Consider the following 13,979-nt stretch of genomic DNA (forward strand, 5'->3'; position numbering starts at 1 on the left):
CATTATTTTTTCTTAATTACTCTGTTAACCCCCTAGATCTCGAATGTTAACTGTCTTTTTCCTTTAAGCTGTGAGATATTGCATGCCTTTGGAGTGTTTGCCTGGAAGGGTGCTCTCAGGGATAATCCTCAGTCAGCAGTACAGTGTATTCTGGGAGAGGACAGTCATTTCCTAAAAAAGAGGGTTCTGTGGTGATCTGTCTTCAGAAGTGATTTGGGCGGGGGGAGAGAAGAGTTTTCCAAATTCAGACCAAAATAGGAAGAAAACACAAGTGTGGGTGGGTTTGTTTTTTCTCTCTTTCTTTCTAGAGCTAGCATTAAATGTAATTGTATTTCTTCAAGAAGGACAATTTTGTTTGCACTGGGAATATGGTGGTAGTTGGACTTATACCAAATGGTGCATGATGCATTTATAGTCTTAATGGAGATGAGCCAGCTGGTTAAACTATGCATGTTTTGTTTTAAAAAAAAAAGTAGCGCTTTGTGCCTGCTTGCTCTACATAAAGTAATCACTATCAGCCTGATTCTGCTGTCATGTAACATCCTTTAACTGTTTTGACAGTCAAGAGCACAGATCCTCTTCCATTTCAGCCTGTCCTTCTAGCACCAGTGAAAACAGTAGCTCTTGCAGTCTTAAAGTATATTAGTGTGTTGTAGTGGAGACCACAGTTGAAGATGTTGAACAACATAAAGCACACGTGGTACTCCCTGATTCACAAAATGATGGTGGGTAACTTTAGTTTTAACATATTAAAATACTAAATTTCCTGAAAACTGCAATACTTCAAAATTCTGCTGTGTTCAAGACTTCATGGTTTCTTGCACAGAATTAAAAACCAGAGCTTTGTGTGTTGTGGTCTTGCTGAACACCATTGTAAACGTGTGGATTCACAAAAGCCGCCTTTAAGCGTGGGAGACCAGACTCCCTGTGTCACTGGTGCAGGGGGAGAGAGGAGGTTTCTCTGCAAAATTCAGAGCACTCTGCGTCTCAGAGCACCTAACTTAACTCATTAACTAATTTAACTCGCATGCACTTGTTCACCGTCATATTTACTGCTGTGCAGTCAATCAAGGGGGAGACCAGCAGCCGCTGTTGAAAGAAAGCTTTTGTGAATCCTTCTTCAGGTCTTTGCAATAAATACTTGGTTTTGCCTGCAAAAATGAAACCATAAGGAAAGAAAAAAGTGGTGTTTATTTGAAGTAATTTTTGTGATGCTTCTAAAAAAAGAAAACAAAAGCGTTTCTAACCACAATTTACTATTTTACTTTCAAAGTTTGTATAAAAGTAGTGTTGAAAATGCAGCAAACAAGATTATTTTGTAAACACTTTGTGAGTTGTGTTAATAAGAGATTATATATTGTAACAGTAAAATAAACTTTATTTTAGTCGATTTCAAATTCAACTCTCATTTATTTCCATGCTATTTCTGTATGTCATCATCAAAATTGTAGCAGTTCAGATTGAAACTGCTGGATGTGCTCTGAGGGAATTAGAAATTCCAATGAAGAAATGAGAAAGTTGTAAGGTAGAGTAGTTTAATACCAGAATACCATAGCATTAACTGGAACTACGTGGAATCTCTGGGACTATCATGTTAATGAGAGTTTGAGTGGGAAATGACACGTCCAGATTACTTGTCAACACAGATGCAAAGCATGCTATGTAGTTGTGACCACTTTTTCTCAATATATCTGTGTTTGCTTCTAGATCTTTTTCATCCATGTTTATGGATGGTCCTTTGTGAATCTTTTCTGTCTCTGCAGCTCTGATCTTCTTGGGTTTATTCAAGTCACGCAATTTGACAATACTTCCACCTGCTGTTTCATTATTACTTATGTTGATATTTTTTCTTATGTATAACAAAACACTGTGTGTGTGTATATGTATATAAAAAGCACTATGGTTGTGGCTTACATGAACTTCATGCCTACAGAATAGATGGCTTTGCTTTGCATTCATCTCTCTCTTCCCCCCTTCCCCCCCCCTTCCCCCATGCAACTTTGCAAGACCTTCACACAAAGAGCTAATAGCTTCCTATATTTGCTGAGGGTTCAAAGAGTTGCCATAGGTACAGGAACTGTACCTACAGTTACAAGGTGCTGACCTTACTGCACAGGTCAAGTTTTATTGATTTTATTTATTTATTTATTTATTTATTTATTTGCTTTTGAGGTGAGTCGTAATCCATTCTGAGGTGAAATGCAATATTGATTGACTGCCTTGCACTCAGCTTCAGCGAGCATTTTGCAACTGCAACAGTATCATCACCTTTACCACATTCTGATTTAGTTTATCCCGTTTTTTTAGATTGTAGATTACTGCTGCTTTGACACAAACTATTTTGCTAAGTTAAAAAAAAGTTCTGAGTTGTTTTTTTGTTTTTGTTTTTTTTTCTTACCACTTGATTAGAGCGGTTTTTCAGAAAGAAAATCTTAAAACTTGTTTTCCTCCAAGGGCGGCGTTAATAAGGGAGAAGCGGGTGGGGGCTCGGCAGAGATGACGAAGAAGAAAACAGCGTGTTCCTGGAGAGCCCTTTTCCCTGCGTGCCGAGGGGCAAGCCGGCCTTCCAAGATAGCACAGTTCGCTCGGAGCTCGCGGCAGCCTTTTATGTAGGCTGTGATGAGATAAGATGCTATTTCAAGGGGTGACCCAGTGTGTCCTGCCAGAAACAATACCACATTCCTGCATATACCAGGGACTGAGAGGTGAGACCGCCTGGGGCTGGGACCTGGGAAAATATTTCACCTACAAATGGTGATAAAATAGAGCATTGTTTAAATGCCACAGCATAGAGAAGGTGGCCGATGGTGGCTTTTCTGCGTTGGGAAGACCGTGCGAGTGAAAACACTGAACACAAGGACGGCTGCCTTCCCTTGGCAGCTCCGTCACCGACCTGCTCTGCGGCCTTGAAGCGAGTTCCTCCCTCCGCGGTTTGTCCATTTAGAGCAACAGGAACACGTGTGATTGAGACCCTGCGTGCTGGGCTGGATATGTAAGGGTGGGCAACCAGCTGAAAAACTCTACCATCTTTTTCATAGCCTAACGAAGGAAAACAGGCAGAGCGGGACCAATAGTTATTACCAAAGCAACCTTGTGAGGACCAGAATTTTACATGTTTAAAATTCTTCCGAGTGATGAATAACAAGGTGCAATTGGTAGGGCGCTGTGGCTGCACGTGATTGATTTGTTTGCCTGTGGAGAATTTCCGTTTTAAAGAAACAAGTTGTCCAGTCAACAAACAGTAAAAAGCAGTAAAGTTCCTTTCTTTTCTTTTTCTTTTGTACTTTGTCTTTTGCCCGTAAATGAGCTCACAAGAGAGCTTGCACTGGTCTTGAGGTGTTCATAATTCCTGCCTTCTGCATGCGTGACTAATAAGAGGATTCATATTTGTTATCAATGAGTATGTTTTGCCTTTGCAGCTGCCTGTGTGAAACTGAGAGGAGTTTGGTGTCTTTGAGGCCTTTGCTCCCTGTCAAATATGGCTAAAGTTAAGCTGATGAGCAGAAAAAATGCCCGGGGAAGGGAGTGTGTCCACTCACAGTAGGCTCACATAATCCTTGGTTCCCTAAGGCTCTAGTCTAAGGACATTTCATTTTGCTGGAAACATTTTACCCTGCCTCAAATAGTGATGGGCATTTTTAGTCATAGATCTCCAGGGCCTCTGTGCTACACTGGGATATTCCCTGTGGTGCCCCCTGTGTCTTCCACCAGGTCTCCCTGTCACAGGCAGCCAGCAGAATAAATGATCCTTATTTCCAAGTGCCTGTGAATACTTGCCCAAATGAGCTCATATCACCAGTGTTGTTTCTGCAGTGTTGAAGTGTCAAACCCTACTGCTGCAGATGTTCAGGTGCACATCTGGCTGCTCCCATTCAGGGTCTGCTCTCACTGTGGATTGCTCGCTCCAGAGGAAGCTCTTCCCCCTGCAGAGGTGTCTGTGCTCTGGAGCTGGAGGAGACTCTGCTCTGAATTGCCTGTAGATTCCTCCTTGCTCAGTAACAGGACTCTTCCCTGCCTAGAGCTGGAGATGTTTGCATTCTTTCCAGAGACAAATGTGCTTTTTTTTTTTTTTTTTTTTCCTCTGAAAGATTTTTGTTTGGCTCAATTCAGCAGCTTGCTCTTTCATGAATTCCAGCACCAACAAGTTTCACTGGCTAAATTTCTCCTCCGTGTGCAGGGACTCTTGCTGCCTTTCAGAAGCTGCACGTTTCAGGAGCTTCAGTAAGCTTCACTTACTGCAAGGCTCCCCAGGAGCTCTCCAGCTTCCAGAATCATGATGGAATACAAGCACCTCCCATCGCCGCAGCAGAAGGTGACCCAGACCCGCTCCGTTGGTGTCCCACTGTGCACGGGCGGCTCCATCTCGCCCACGGGGAGATTAAACGAGCAGAGCGAATCTGCCACGAAGCACGGCTGCCTGCGCACAGGCCCGCATCTCCAGCCAGCTCCAGGGTTGGAGCTTGTCCCCCTTCTTGGTGGCTGGAATCCTTCATGGTATAGGGACGAACACAAGGTAGCATTGTGGAGAAAGGACTGCTCTTTGCTTCTCCCCATGCAATGGTGCAGTCGGTGTCTGCAACTGCCTTTTATCTGCACGGTCAAGGCTCTGCAGAGGCGTAAATCTTGCAGCACCTGCAGTGTGTTCTGATCCTTTCCCTGGGCAGCCCTGGTGATTAAACCAGGAAAAAAAAAGATGGGACCGCAAAAGAGGATTTATTGCCCTGCTCGAGCTGGGCGCTGTGCTGGCGAAGGCTTCAGGAGGTGCCATGAGCCGGCAGGCGCGAGGAGCCGCGGTGCAGGTGGCAGCTGTAGGTTTGGGTGGATGCCCCCAGCTGGGGACAGTGCTGGTGACCTGCTGAACAGGTCATGCTGAGCTCTCTGTTGGCTTCAATACTCTGCTAAAGCCGGGAAGAGCGAGGGCAAGGAGCATCCCGCAGGGTAGGAGGTGAGAGCAGGTCAGGACCTGCTCCGGACCCAGGCTGAGAGCCTCCCTGCTGCCCCGGGTGGTTGCTGTGACCTTTCCATATGCCTCTGCCTGGCAGAGCTGTGTGAGCTGCTGGCTGTGCTGGAAGGTGGCCCTGTGTGGGGGACCCCTGGGCTGGGACCAGCCCAGCTACATCAGGCGCAGCAGGTCACAGGCTGCTGTGGGAGTCACTGGGGCAGGATCAGACCCTGCAAGGTCCTTGGGATGGAGCAGAGGTGCCCTCAAACTCCTAAGGTCACCTAAACCCCAGACTGCTCCTTTCTGGTGCATTTAGGTACTTTCTGGGCCCCTTCCCTGGTCCCTGTTCCAGCCAGTCATTTTCCCATCCAGTCCCTCCTCCAGGTTTCCCAGGTCATCCTCCCCCCAGCCTCTTTGGCTTGGAAATTCCAGGAAAGACCCTGAAGGCAAAGACCACAGGACAGCGAGGTTGGTTCACACAACTATCTCCTCCTTTTTAATGACTAACTCGTGCCTTACAACAGAAGGGGGAGAGCAGGCGCAAGTGCCCCTGGGCCCTGGAACTGCCCTGGTGCCGGCCCACGGCACGCGTGGCTTGTGGCCTCTTGCAGGCCTCAGTGCTGGACATTTTAAGGCGTTGAAGGAAACCTACAGCTGGGAACCCTACATCCAGGTTGGCACAGGCGCTTTGGAGTGGCTCAGTGGGAGACACAGATGTGCTAGTAGGTTTTGGCACACAGGAATGTTGGGTGGCCACCAACAGCACCCGCTCACGGCTGGTTTCTGATGTGGTCCCAGGGTTTTTGGATGGCTCTTGGCAGCTGCACAGGGAGGTTTTGGGGGCCCGGCGTGCCCAAGCCCTCAGTGCTGGTGATGCTACTGCTTCCCGGCCACTAGCAAGTCCTGAGCACACGGCTAGGCTAATGCTGCTGAGAAAGAGAGCATCATGTGGGCAATCAAAACAAGAAAAATGACTATTCCTTATAGTTGAAAACGTATGTGCCTCATATAGCAGAAGTTAGGTACCTTCATAGTTCACTATGGCTATTTCTGTGCTCCTGGGATTCAAGTGGATGGCTGCAGCTCGAGGAGGGGGTTGTTTTGGATACATACAGGTTTAGACATGAGACAAAGGCATAGAGCCTGGGAACTAGCTGTAGCGTGTGTGTTGGGTCCCGTTTCCATCTCCCACCAACCTACAGAGCCGCACGGCTCCACCTTGGCAGCAGGAGGGAGCGTGAGCGCTATGAGCCATGGTGCAACCACAAACACGACCGACATGCATCTATCTGGCTGTGCCTCTGCCTCTCCGAAAGGGAGCAGCGTGTCCCGCTCGGCCGCCTCCTGGGGACCCGGCTGCCTCGGAGTCTCCCAGGCGGGGACGAAGCTCCCGAGCAGCCGCGGTCCCCCGGGACAGACTGATCCCCCTCGAATGCAAAAGGGCCGGGACGGCCCTGGTTACATTTTTACAGCTGTTATGCTCCCATGGTGCAGGTTGGCCCTCTCCATCTTTTTGGTGGAGGTTATGGTCTCCTCTATCACTTCAGCCCGGCTGGATGATATTTTGGAGGCCACTTTAATAACTTCTTCTTCTTCATCTTTCCTGATGGACAGAGGGAATGCTTTTGCACTAGTGACCATGGAGGAACTAAAGAGCTTTGGCTGGAAAGAGTAAGCAGGGTTAGGGAAGGGGTTGGTCACTCCAAGGCTGATGCTTCCCTCGCTGAAGTACGTCTCCTCCCCCTCCAGCAGCTTCCTGCAAGCACAGGGCAAGGGGAGAGGTTAGTCTGCCACGTCCCCAGGACTCCTTCATGGTGAAAATCAGTCTGAACAATAACAGACACCCAGTGCAACCAGGAGCCTGATTTTCAGCTGTCACCCGAAGCTGGGGTGAAAACTGTCTTGGATGGCACTGCAGATCCCCCCTACACTGCCTTCCTCCTCGCTATGTCTCTGCAGCACTAATGAGGATCTCCTAGGCCCTTTCTCCCAGTATTTATCCTTTAATGGGGTACAGTATAGATCTGAGCAGCATGAAACTGGTTTAAAATAAGAAAACTTTTCTGTGATTTCAGGGGGCACTTTCAATATGTGGTTCATAAGACTGACTCTATTCTCCCCCTCTGGAAACCCCATCAAAACCCAGCTCTCTGAATGGCAGCGTGGATCTGCCTTCTCCACCTGTGTAAGAGATGCCTGCGATGCCCTGACCCAACATGCATTGACTCTGCCAAGCAGGCAAGTTCTCAATCCTAAATATCCCTGCGGCTGTGCGGGCTGGTGGTTGGCCGGGGGCTGGAGCAGCCATACCTGTAGGCAGCTATCTCGATGTCGAGGGCCATCTTCACATTAAGCAGGTCCTGGTACTCCCTCAAGTGCCGGGCCATCTCATTCTTGGTGTTTCGCAGGTCATCCTCCAGCTGCCCAATGGTGTCCTGCAGGGAGGCAAAGGCAGCACGGTCACTGTCGCAGTCTGGGGTCCTCTCCGGTGGGATTTCTGCTCCAACCACCACAGAGAAAGGAAGGTGCAAGGAGCAGTTTTCACTGGCTCCCAACACAGCTGACTCCAGAGGTGACATTCAGCCTTCTCCTAGCCCGTCCTGGCCACTCTCCCCCCTTGCAGGACATATGTTGCCACCACCTCCTCCTCTACAGCAGCTTTGCCCTCCTATAGCTGCAAAATCCATTTCTGACTGTATGGAGGAGCCTGTGGCCAGCTCTGCCACTTGCTGATAAGGGAGGACTGATCTTTTATTTTATTTTATTTTGCTTTTGTTTGATGAAAAATGTAGCCCTGTCCATAGGAAAGACAAGCAGGGACCCATGAACATGGTTACAGAGTAGAGAAAGCTGTGACTCAGGGACAGCAGGAGGCTGCATGAGGGTTGAGTGCAAGAAAACCATCAGTAAAAGCAGCACCTGCAGGGGCTGTCCCAGAGCTAAGACTCCTGCTCAGCCGCCAGCTCTGTATGCCTTGCAGCAGCCATGAGTAAGCGGTTTGCAGCCTGCAGAGCCTGCAGCGCCGCTGCAAAATCCGCTGCATCCCTCCTGCCTGGCCTTTGCACCCCTGAGCCTCCCTGGCTGCGAGGGAGCTCCCCGAGAAGGGGAAAACGCTGGAAAACAGGAACCACCAGCCATGGGGGGCCTGAGGGGGCAAGGGGCCGGCTGCAGAAAGCGGCCCCAGGGGGCAAGGTGGCACTGCAGAATGTGCGTGTGGAGACACACACCGATGCAAACCCTTGTGCAAAGAGGTCTGACACAGGGCTTGGTGTTGGGTAGCCGAGCAGAAGAATATAGAGAAACCCAGCCCTGCTTTTGGAGCCTACAGGAAAACATCAAAACCTGGAAAAATAGGAATATTCCATTTTAATGACAACTTCTCTCTGTTCCCACCAGTTTTATTTGGGGAAATTATTTAGCCTCTAGATGTGCACTTTATTCAAAAGAAAAGTGTGACCACACTTAAGGCAGAACCTGAGGGTCACAGAGGAAGAATGCTGATGTGCTGTAGCTAAATGCTCAATTATAGTGATGTTTAATCCAGTTGCATCATTTATTGTTCCTCCAATATGTGTGTCCTTCCTGCAATCACTCTTTTCACAAGGCATCAGAACTATTTAAGGAGATTACTTAGGCATAATCTTTTCATCTACTATGGGAAATATTGTGTATTGCCCAACTATTTCCACAATGAAGGAGAAGACCACAGCTGTTTAGCAAGACTGCAATCAGTACGGAGCTGCAACCATGGCTTTCTGGAGAGCCAGGCAAAATTTGGCCTTGGAAATGATAAGCTTGCTTGGGTGTGATGTAAGAGTGGAGTGTCCTTCAAGGATGACCCAAGGCAGTCTTCTTCTCCACCCCGCCCCCCTTTATTTTTTTCCAGAAGGAAACAGCTTGATTTAGAATGCACAGGTGATTAAATGGCCATTTAGTAGTATAATCCCAGGATTTGTTGCATTTTAAATAACAAACATTTCCTTGAAGTCAGAAAATTCAGTAACCAAAATGGAAGCACATATTGCTGTGTAAGAGTTGCTTATGTCCAGGTTTCCAGGGACATAAGGACCGTCTGCAGCATCAGCCTTGCTGCCCACCAAGCTTTGATGCCTGCGGTGCCCAGGGCCAGGCCACACCGCTCAAAAGACCCACAGGGATGCGATGCGCAGGTGTCATCCCACAGCCCACCCTGGCACCAGCACCAGGCGCATGGAGGTGGCAGGGGGAGCAGAGGTGCTGGGTGCTCTGCAGTGCTGGAGTGGGCACTGCAGGAGGGCTGAGGGTCTTGGGGGCTCTATGGGGGGCTGCATTGGATGGAGATACTTGGTGCAGCAGGGGCTCAGGGCTGCACAGTGCTGGGGTGCTGCATGGGGCAGGGATGCCCGTTCCTGGGCATGGTGCTCAGGGCAGCAGGGTGGGGATGCTCAGTGCTGCACCCGCCGGGGATGCCCGGCCCTGCGCAGGCTGCTGGGGGCAGCAGGGCGCGGGTGCTCGGTGCTGCTCAAAGCCAGGGATGCTGCATTGGGCGGGGATGCTAGACCCCGCGCAGCGTGCGTAGGGCAACAGGGTGGGGGTGCTCGGCGCTGCACCCGCCGGGGATGCGGCAACCGCCGGGGGTGTCCGGCCCCGCGCAGGGTGCTCGGGGCGGCGTTGCGCGGGGCTCGGCGCTCACCTGCAGGCCGGCCGCCTCCGCGTTGTGCCGCTCCGCCGAGTCGCGCAGCTGCTGCTCCAGGGAGTCGCGGGCGCCGCGCAGGCTCTCCAGGGCCGCGTCGCGGGCGCGCAGCTGGCGGCGACACTCGCCGGCCTCGCGGCGGCTGGCGCGGGCCGCCTCCTGGCTGCGCGCCGCGCGCTCGTGCAGCCCGGCGCAGCGCGCGCGGTACCAGCCCTCGGCCGCCTGCTCGTTGCGCGCCGCCAGCGCCTCGTACTGCGCGCGCAACTCGCGCAACGCCGCCGCCAGGTCGGGCCGCGCGGGCGGAGGCTCCTCGCGGGGCTGCGCGGCGCGCAGCTCGGCGCCCAGCGCCGCCAGCTCGTCGCGGTGCGCGCGGCGCGCGGCCGCCAGCTCGTCGCGGAGCGCCGCGGCGCGCAGCTCGAGGTCGCGGCGGGCGCGGGCCGCGCTGTCCGCCGCCTGCTGCCGCCCGCGCAGCGCGCGCTCCGCCTCGGCGCGGCCGCGCGCCTCCTCCTCGCAGCGCGCCCGCAGCCGCTGCGTCTCCTCGGCCAGGCGCGCCCGCTCCAGCGCCGCCTGCGCGCGCTCGCCGTGCGCCTCCTGCAGCCGCGCGCGCAGGGCGCGCAGCTCCGCGCCCAGCTGCTCGCCCGGCCGGCGCGGCACCCGCAGCGCGCTCAGCTCCGCCGCCAGCGCCGCGTTGCGCTGCTCCAGCGCCCGCACCCGCTCGATGTAGCCGGCGAAGCGCTCGTTGAGGCCCTGCAGCTGCTGCCGCTCGCTCGGCACGGCCGGGCGCAGCTCCCGCGCCGCCTCCGCCGCCTCCGGGCGCCGCCGCGGGGCCCGCGCGGAGAGGTGGCGGTAGGAGGCGGCCAGCGCCGCCGGCTCCGCGCGGTAGCTCATGGCTGCGGCGGCAGCGCGGGCGGCGGCGGCGGCGCTTATGTACGGCGGGGCGGAGCGCGGCGCGGGGCGGCGCGCACGGGGTGCGCGGGGCTCCGTGCGGGGCGGCGCTCGGCGCAGTGCGCGGGGCGGTGCTCGGTGCGCTGCGCGGGGCCCAGTGCGGTGTTCAGCGCGGCAGGCGTTGGCGGGAGCTGTCCGCGCCCGCGGTGCTGAACGGCTGCGGCGCCGGGGAGCGAATGGGCGAGCGCGCACACGCGCGCACACGGGAGAAGGTCCTGCGCACAGAGCGGCGCGCACGCGCAGAGGACACACGGACACGCGAGGAGCGAGACAGAGAGAGCCGCGCAGGGGAGGGCGCAGGACGCGCAGGCGGGTGCGGGGAGAGGGGTCTCGGGGGACCTCTCAGTCCCGGGCTGCCCAGGGACACGGCATCCCCTTACAGCACACGTGGGGGACCCTGGTCGCCTCTTGTCTCCCTCCACTTGCCCCCAGTTCTCCCCCCGGGGCGCAACATGAGGGACACGGGGAGCAGAGAAAAGGCCAGGCCGCATGGTGGGGGCCGTGCCCTCGGGAAGAGCGGCCCCAGTTCAACGCGACCGGCTGAACACGGCACCGGGGTTCCCAGGTGCTGGGAGCAGACGATTTTGTCACGCTGCTCCTTGCCATGGCGGCTCTGGGACCCAGGAGCCCTGCAGGCTGCACATACCCGTGCCCCTCCACATCCACCCCGCAGCGGGAATGAGCAGCGCAGCGAGGGGGAAAGGAAAGAGGCAAGACACCCGCCATATACACGCTTAGCAAGGGGCCTGGTTGTGCCCTCTTTCTCCAGGACTCTAAGCTTCATGGACCAGGCTGCTTTCCTGGAGCGTGAAATCTCACTTGGATCTTTTATTAATTAATTTGTTTGTTTATTTAATTATTTTTCCCCAGGTCTTTCGCACACAAGTCATGCACGCTTTTATTTTAGCCCTTCCTCATCTTCTGTTGCTCCAGCGTCACAAATCCCGCGTGTCCATGAGAGCTGAGCCGGGTTCCTGCTCTCGCGAATGAAGGATAAATTAAGGGAGGCGCTGCCAGCCCGACGTAGCCACGGCTGCCGCCGCGCGGGGCCGCGTGCGCCTGCCGCGAGGGGCCGCACTTTGCCGCCGCTCCCTCGGCCGCCCCTTGTGCGGCTCCGCGCCGGCTCGGGAAATTCTCGCCGCTCCCTGCGGCCGCGGCGGGCGGGGCGGGGCGGGGCGCGGGCGCGCGTGCGCAGAGCGGGCGCGCGGCGCTGCGGCTCTCAGTCGTGCGGGCTTCGCCTCTTGCGAGCGCGGCGGGAGGTGAGCGCGGGCCGGGCGCGTGGGGGCAGCGCGCGCGCGCGCGCGTGGCTGCGCGTGCGCCGGGGCGGCCGTTGGCGCGACCGTTGGAGCGGGGCGGGGGGGGGCAGCGAGGGAGCCTCCTTGCCGGCTGCCCAGCCGCGGCCGGCGGAGCGCGGCGGGAGCCACCCCGGGCGAGGCTGCCGGCGGCCCCGGCGCTGCCCCTGCTGCCGCCACGGAGCGCGGCGGGTCCCTTCCTGCCCTCCCGCCGTACGCGGCCGGGCTCGGCTTCACTCAACCCCGTCCTGTCGGCCCTCCGGGTGCCGCCGGAACACGGGTGGGTCGACCCGCGGAGCAGCCCCTTCCTTCCCGCCCCCATCTCGGTGCGGAGCGGCTGCCCCAGCGCCCGCTGTGCCGCGCGGCGAGGCGCGAGCCCTGGGGAAGGTGTCGGTGCGGTTCGGGGCGAGCGCCCGGCCTCAGCGTTTCCTGCCTTCCGCCCCACGTGGGCTCGGAGGCTGCCGGCAGCTCCCAGCCCTCGGCTTCCCCTGGTGCCCGCGGGCCCGGGCCGGAGGCGATGCCGGGTGAAGAGCTGGGCTGGCTGCGTGCAGCAGCGCTCCCCGAGAGCCCTGCATCGCGGCGGGGGTCGCTGCCACGCTCCCTCGGTTAGCGCCGCTCTTGGCAGTGCTCCCTGTCAGACTTCCACTGGTAACCTCAAGGCAGAGGGTAGGCAGCAAAGAAAAAAAAAAAAAAGGGCACCGCAAAACTGCTTTGCTCTCATTTTGCCTAAGTTTTTTTTTTTTTTTTTTTAATCCCTCCTTTGTGCCAAACATAATGTTGCAAAATGTACAGCGGAAACTACCCGCACTGGCTTCTGATAGGCTCGATGACTGAACGCGGCAGAGCTGTTCCTTGCAGCGCAGGCTGCTTTAAAATTCCTGGAACCGCTGAGATTATGAAATGCTCGAGTTTGTTCCAGTGCCGCGAGGGCTGCCAAGCATGATGCTGAGGATCCTCTCGGACCTGTTCGTTCTGGTCTTCAAAATGTATTTCCCCAGGCATAATTATTTACTTTGCGATGATTTTTTTTTTGTTTAGCTACCAATGACACATCATAGGTTACAGTTTGCTATTCTAACTTGCTTACATAAAAACGTCTCCTTCCTAGCTAGGAGACAGTATGGTAGGTAGGTATTACTGTTGTAATAGTCCTCTGTGTTAACCCAAAATTGTATCTTGTCACCAACTAAAATATGTTTTACCAGTCCATAAACTTGCTAGTTGTGGAAACTAGTGCATAAATAGTGGATAAATCGAAGTAAGAAAATTTTCAGGTCCATGTTTACATTAGGCTTTTCAGGTTCTATGTGGTTTTATTGAAAAACTGAAACAAAACTCAAAGCTACGCTGTGATCTTTGGTTCAGATGCTGAATCTGTAGTTCTAGCAATGAGGCAAAACTTTAATGTTTTACTTGCAAACTAGCTCTGGAAGTCTGTCACAATCCTTGTGAGCCTGTGTCAACCCTATAATCATATTTTAGGGTAGGACTGCTGTTTAAAATAATCCATTGTCATTAGTCCTGAGTCCAAAAGATCATTCAGGAACTTGCTAGTTTGATGAACAGCGTTTGGAGTTTGTTCAAGCATAGATGTAGTTTCATTATATAGTACAATGCAACCTTTCCTCTCTATAGCATCATTCAGACAATTGTATTGCGGACTGCACCACTGAATTAAGTTGTAAGTGCTCCATAGAATTAAATACAATTGCAGAGATAAATGGGGAGAAGAACGGTAAGAATGGGAGAAATGTTTTCAGCTGAGGTTTGAAATTAAAAAGCCTGTTGATACGTTGTTTGCTAGCAATACTGCTATACCCAGCTTCTGGGATGTATGGTAGCAAAAATCAGGTGCAGGCTGAATTTCCAGCTTATAGGCAAATTTTAGTAAATTAAAAAAAAAACAGCTTTAAATGTTACTCTTTTTCATGTTTGATTTCTAATATAGCTTTAAATGAAAGATAATAAGCCCCTTATAAAACCACTGGAAGTGTATGTATCCTAGCCTTTTTTAACTTCGAGAGGAACATTTGTTTGTACGCAAACAGAAACCTTAGTTTTATGTTTACTGTTAAACACTGCAGTGTTTTACTCTGGGAAAACACTGGAAGGAATGTTACATATTTCC

At 53.6% G+C, this 13,979-nt stretch overlaps 1 protein-coding gene across 1 annotated transcript; it reads right to left on the minus strand.

Moving 5' to 3' along the window:
- Positions 1–6,360: 6,360 nt before the first annotated feature.
- INA (internexin neuronal intermediate filament protein alpha) lies at positions 6,361–10,502 on the minus strand. The gene is made up of 3 exons (XM_088528874.1): positions 9,615–10,502; positions 7,253–7,377; positions 6,361–6,698 (listed from the first exon to the last, which is right to left on the minus strand). The coding sequence occupies exons 1-3, from the start codon at positions 10,500–10,502 to the stop codon at positions 6,401–6,403; spliced, it is 1,311 nt and encodes a 436-aa protein (XP_088385000.1). The 3' UTR covers positions 6,361–6,400.
- Between the last annotated feature and the right edge of the window lie 3,477 nt (positions 10,503–13,979).

The sequence above is a fragment of the Tinamus guttatus genome, unplaced genomic scaffold, assembly GCF_059628265.1.
Source record: "Tinamus guttatus ecotype Peru unplaced genomic scaffold, ASM5962826v1 Tinamus_guttatus_pri_ptg000314l, whole genome shotgun sequence".
Classification (NCBI taxonomy): Eukaryota; Metazoa; Chordata; class Aves; order Tinamiformes; family Tinamidae; genus Tinamus; species Tinamus guttatus.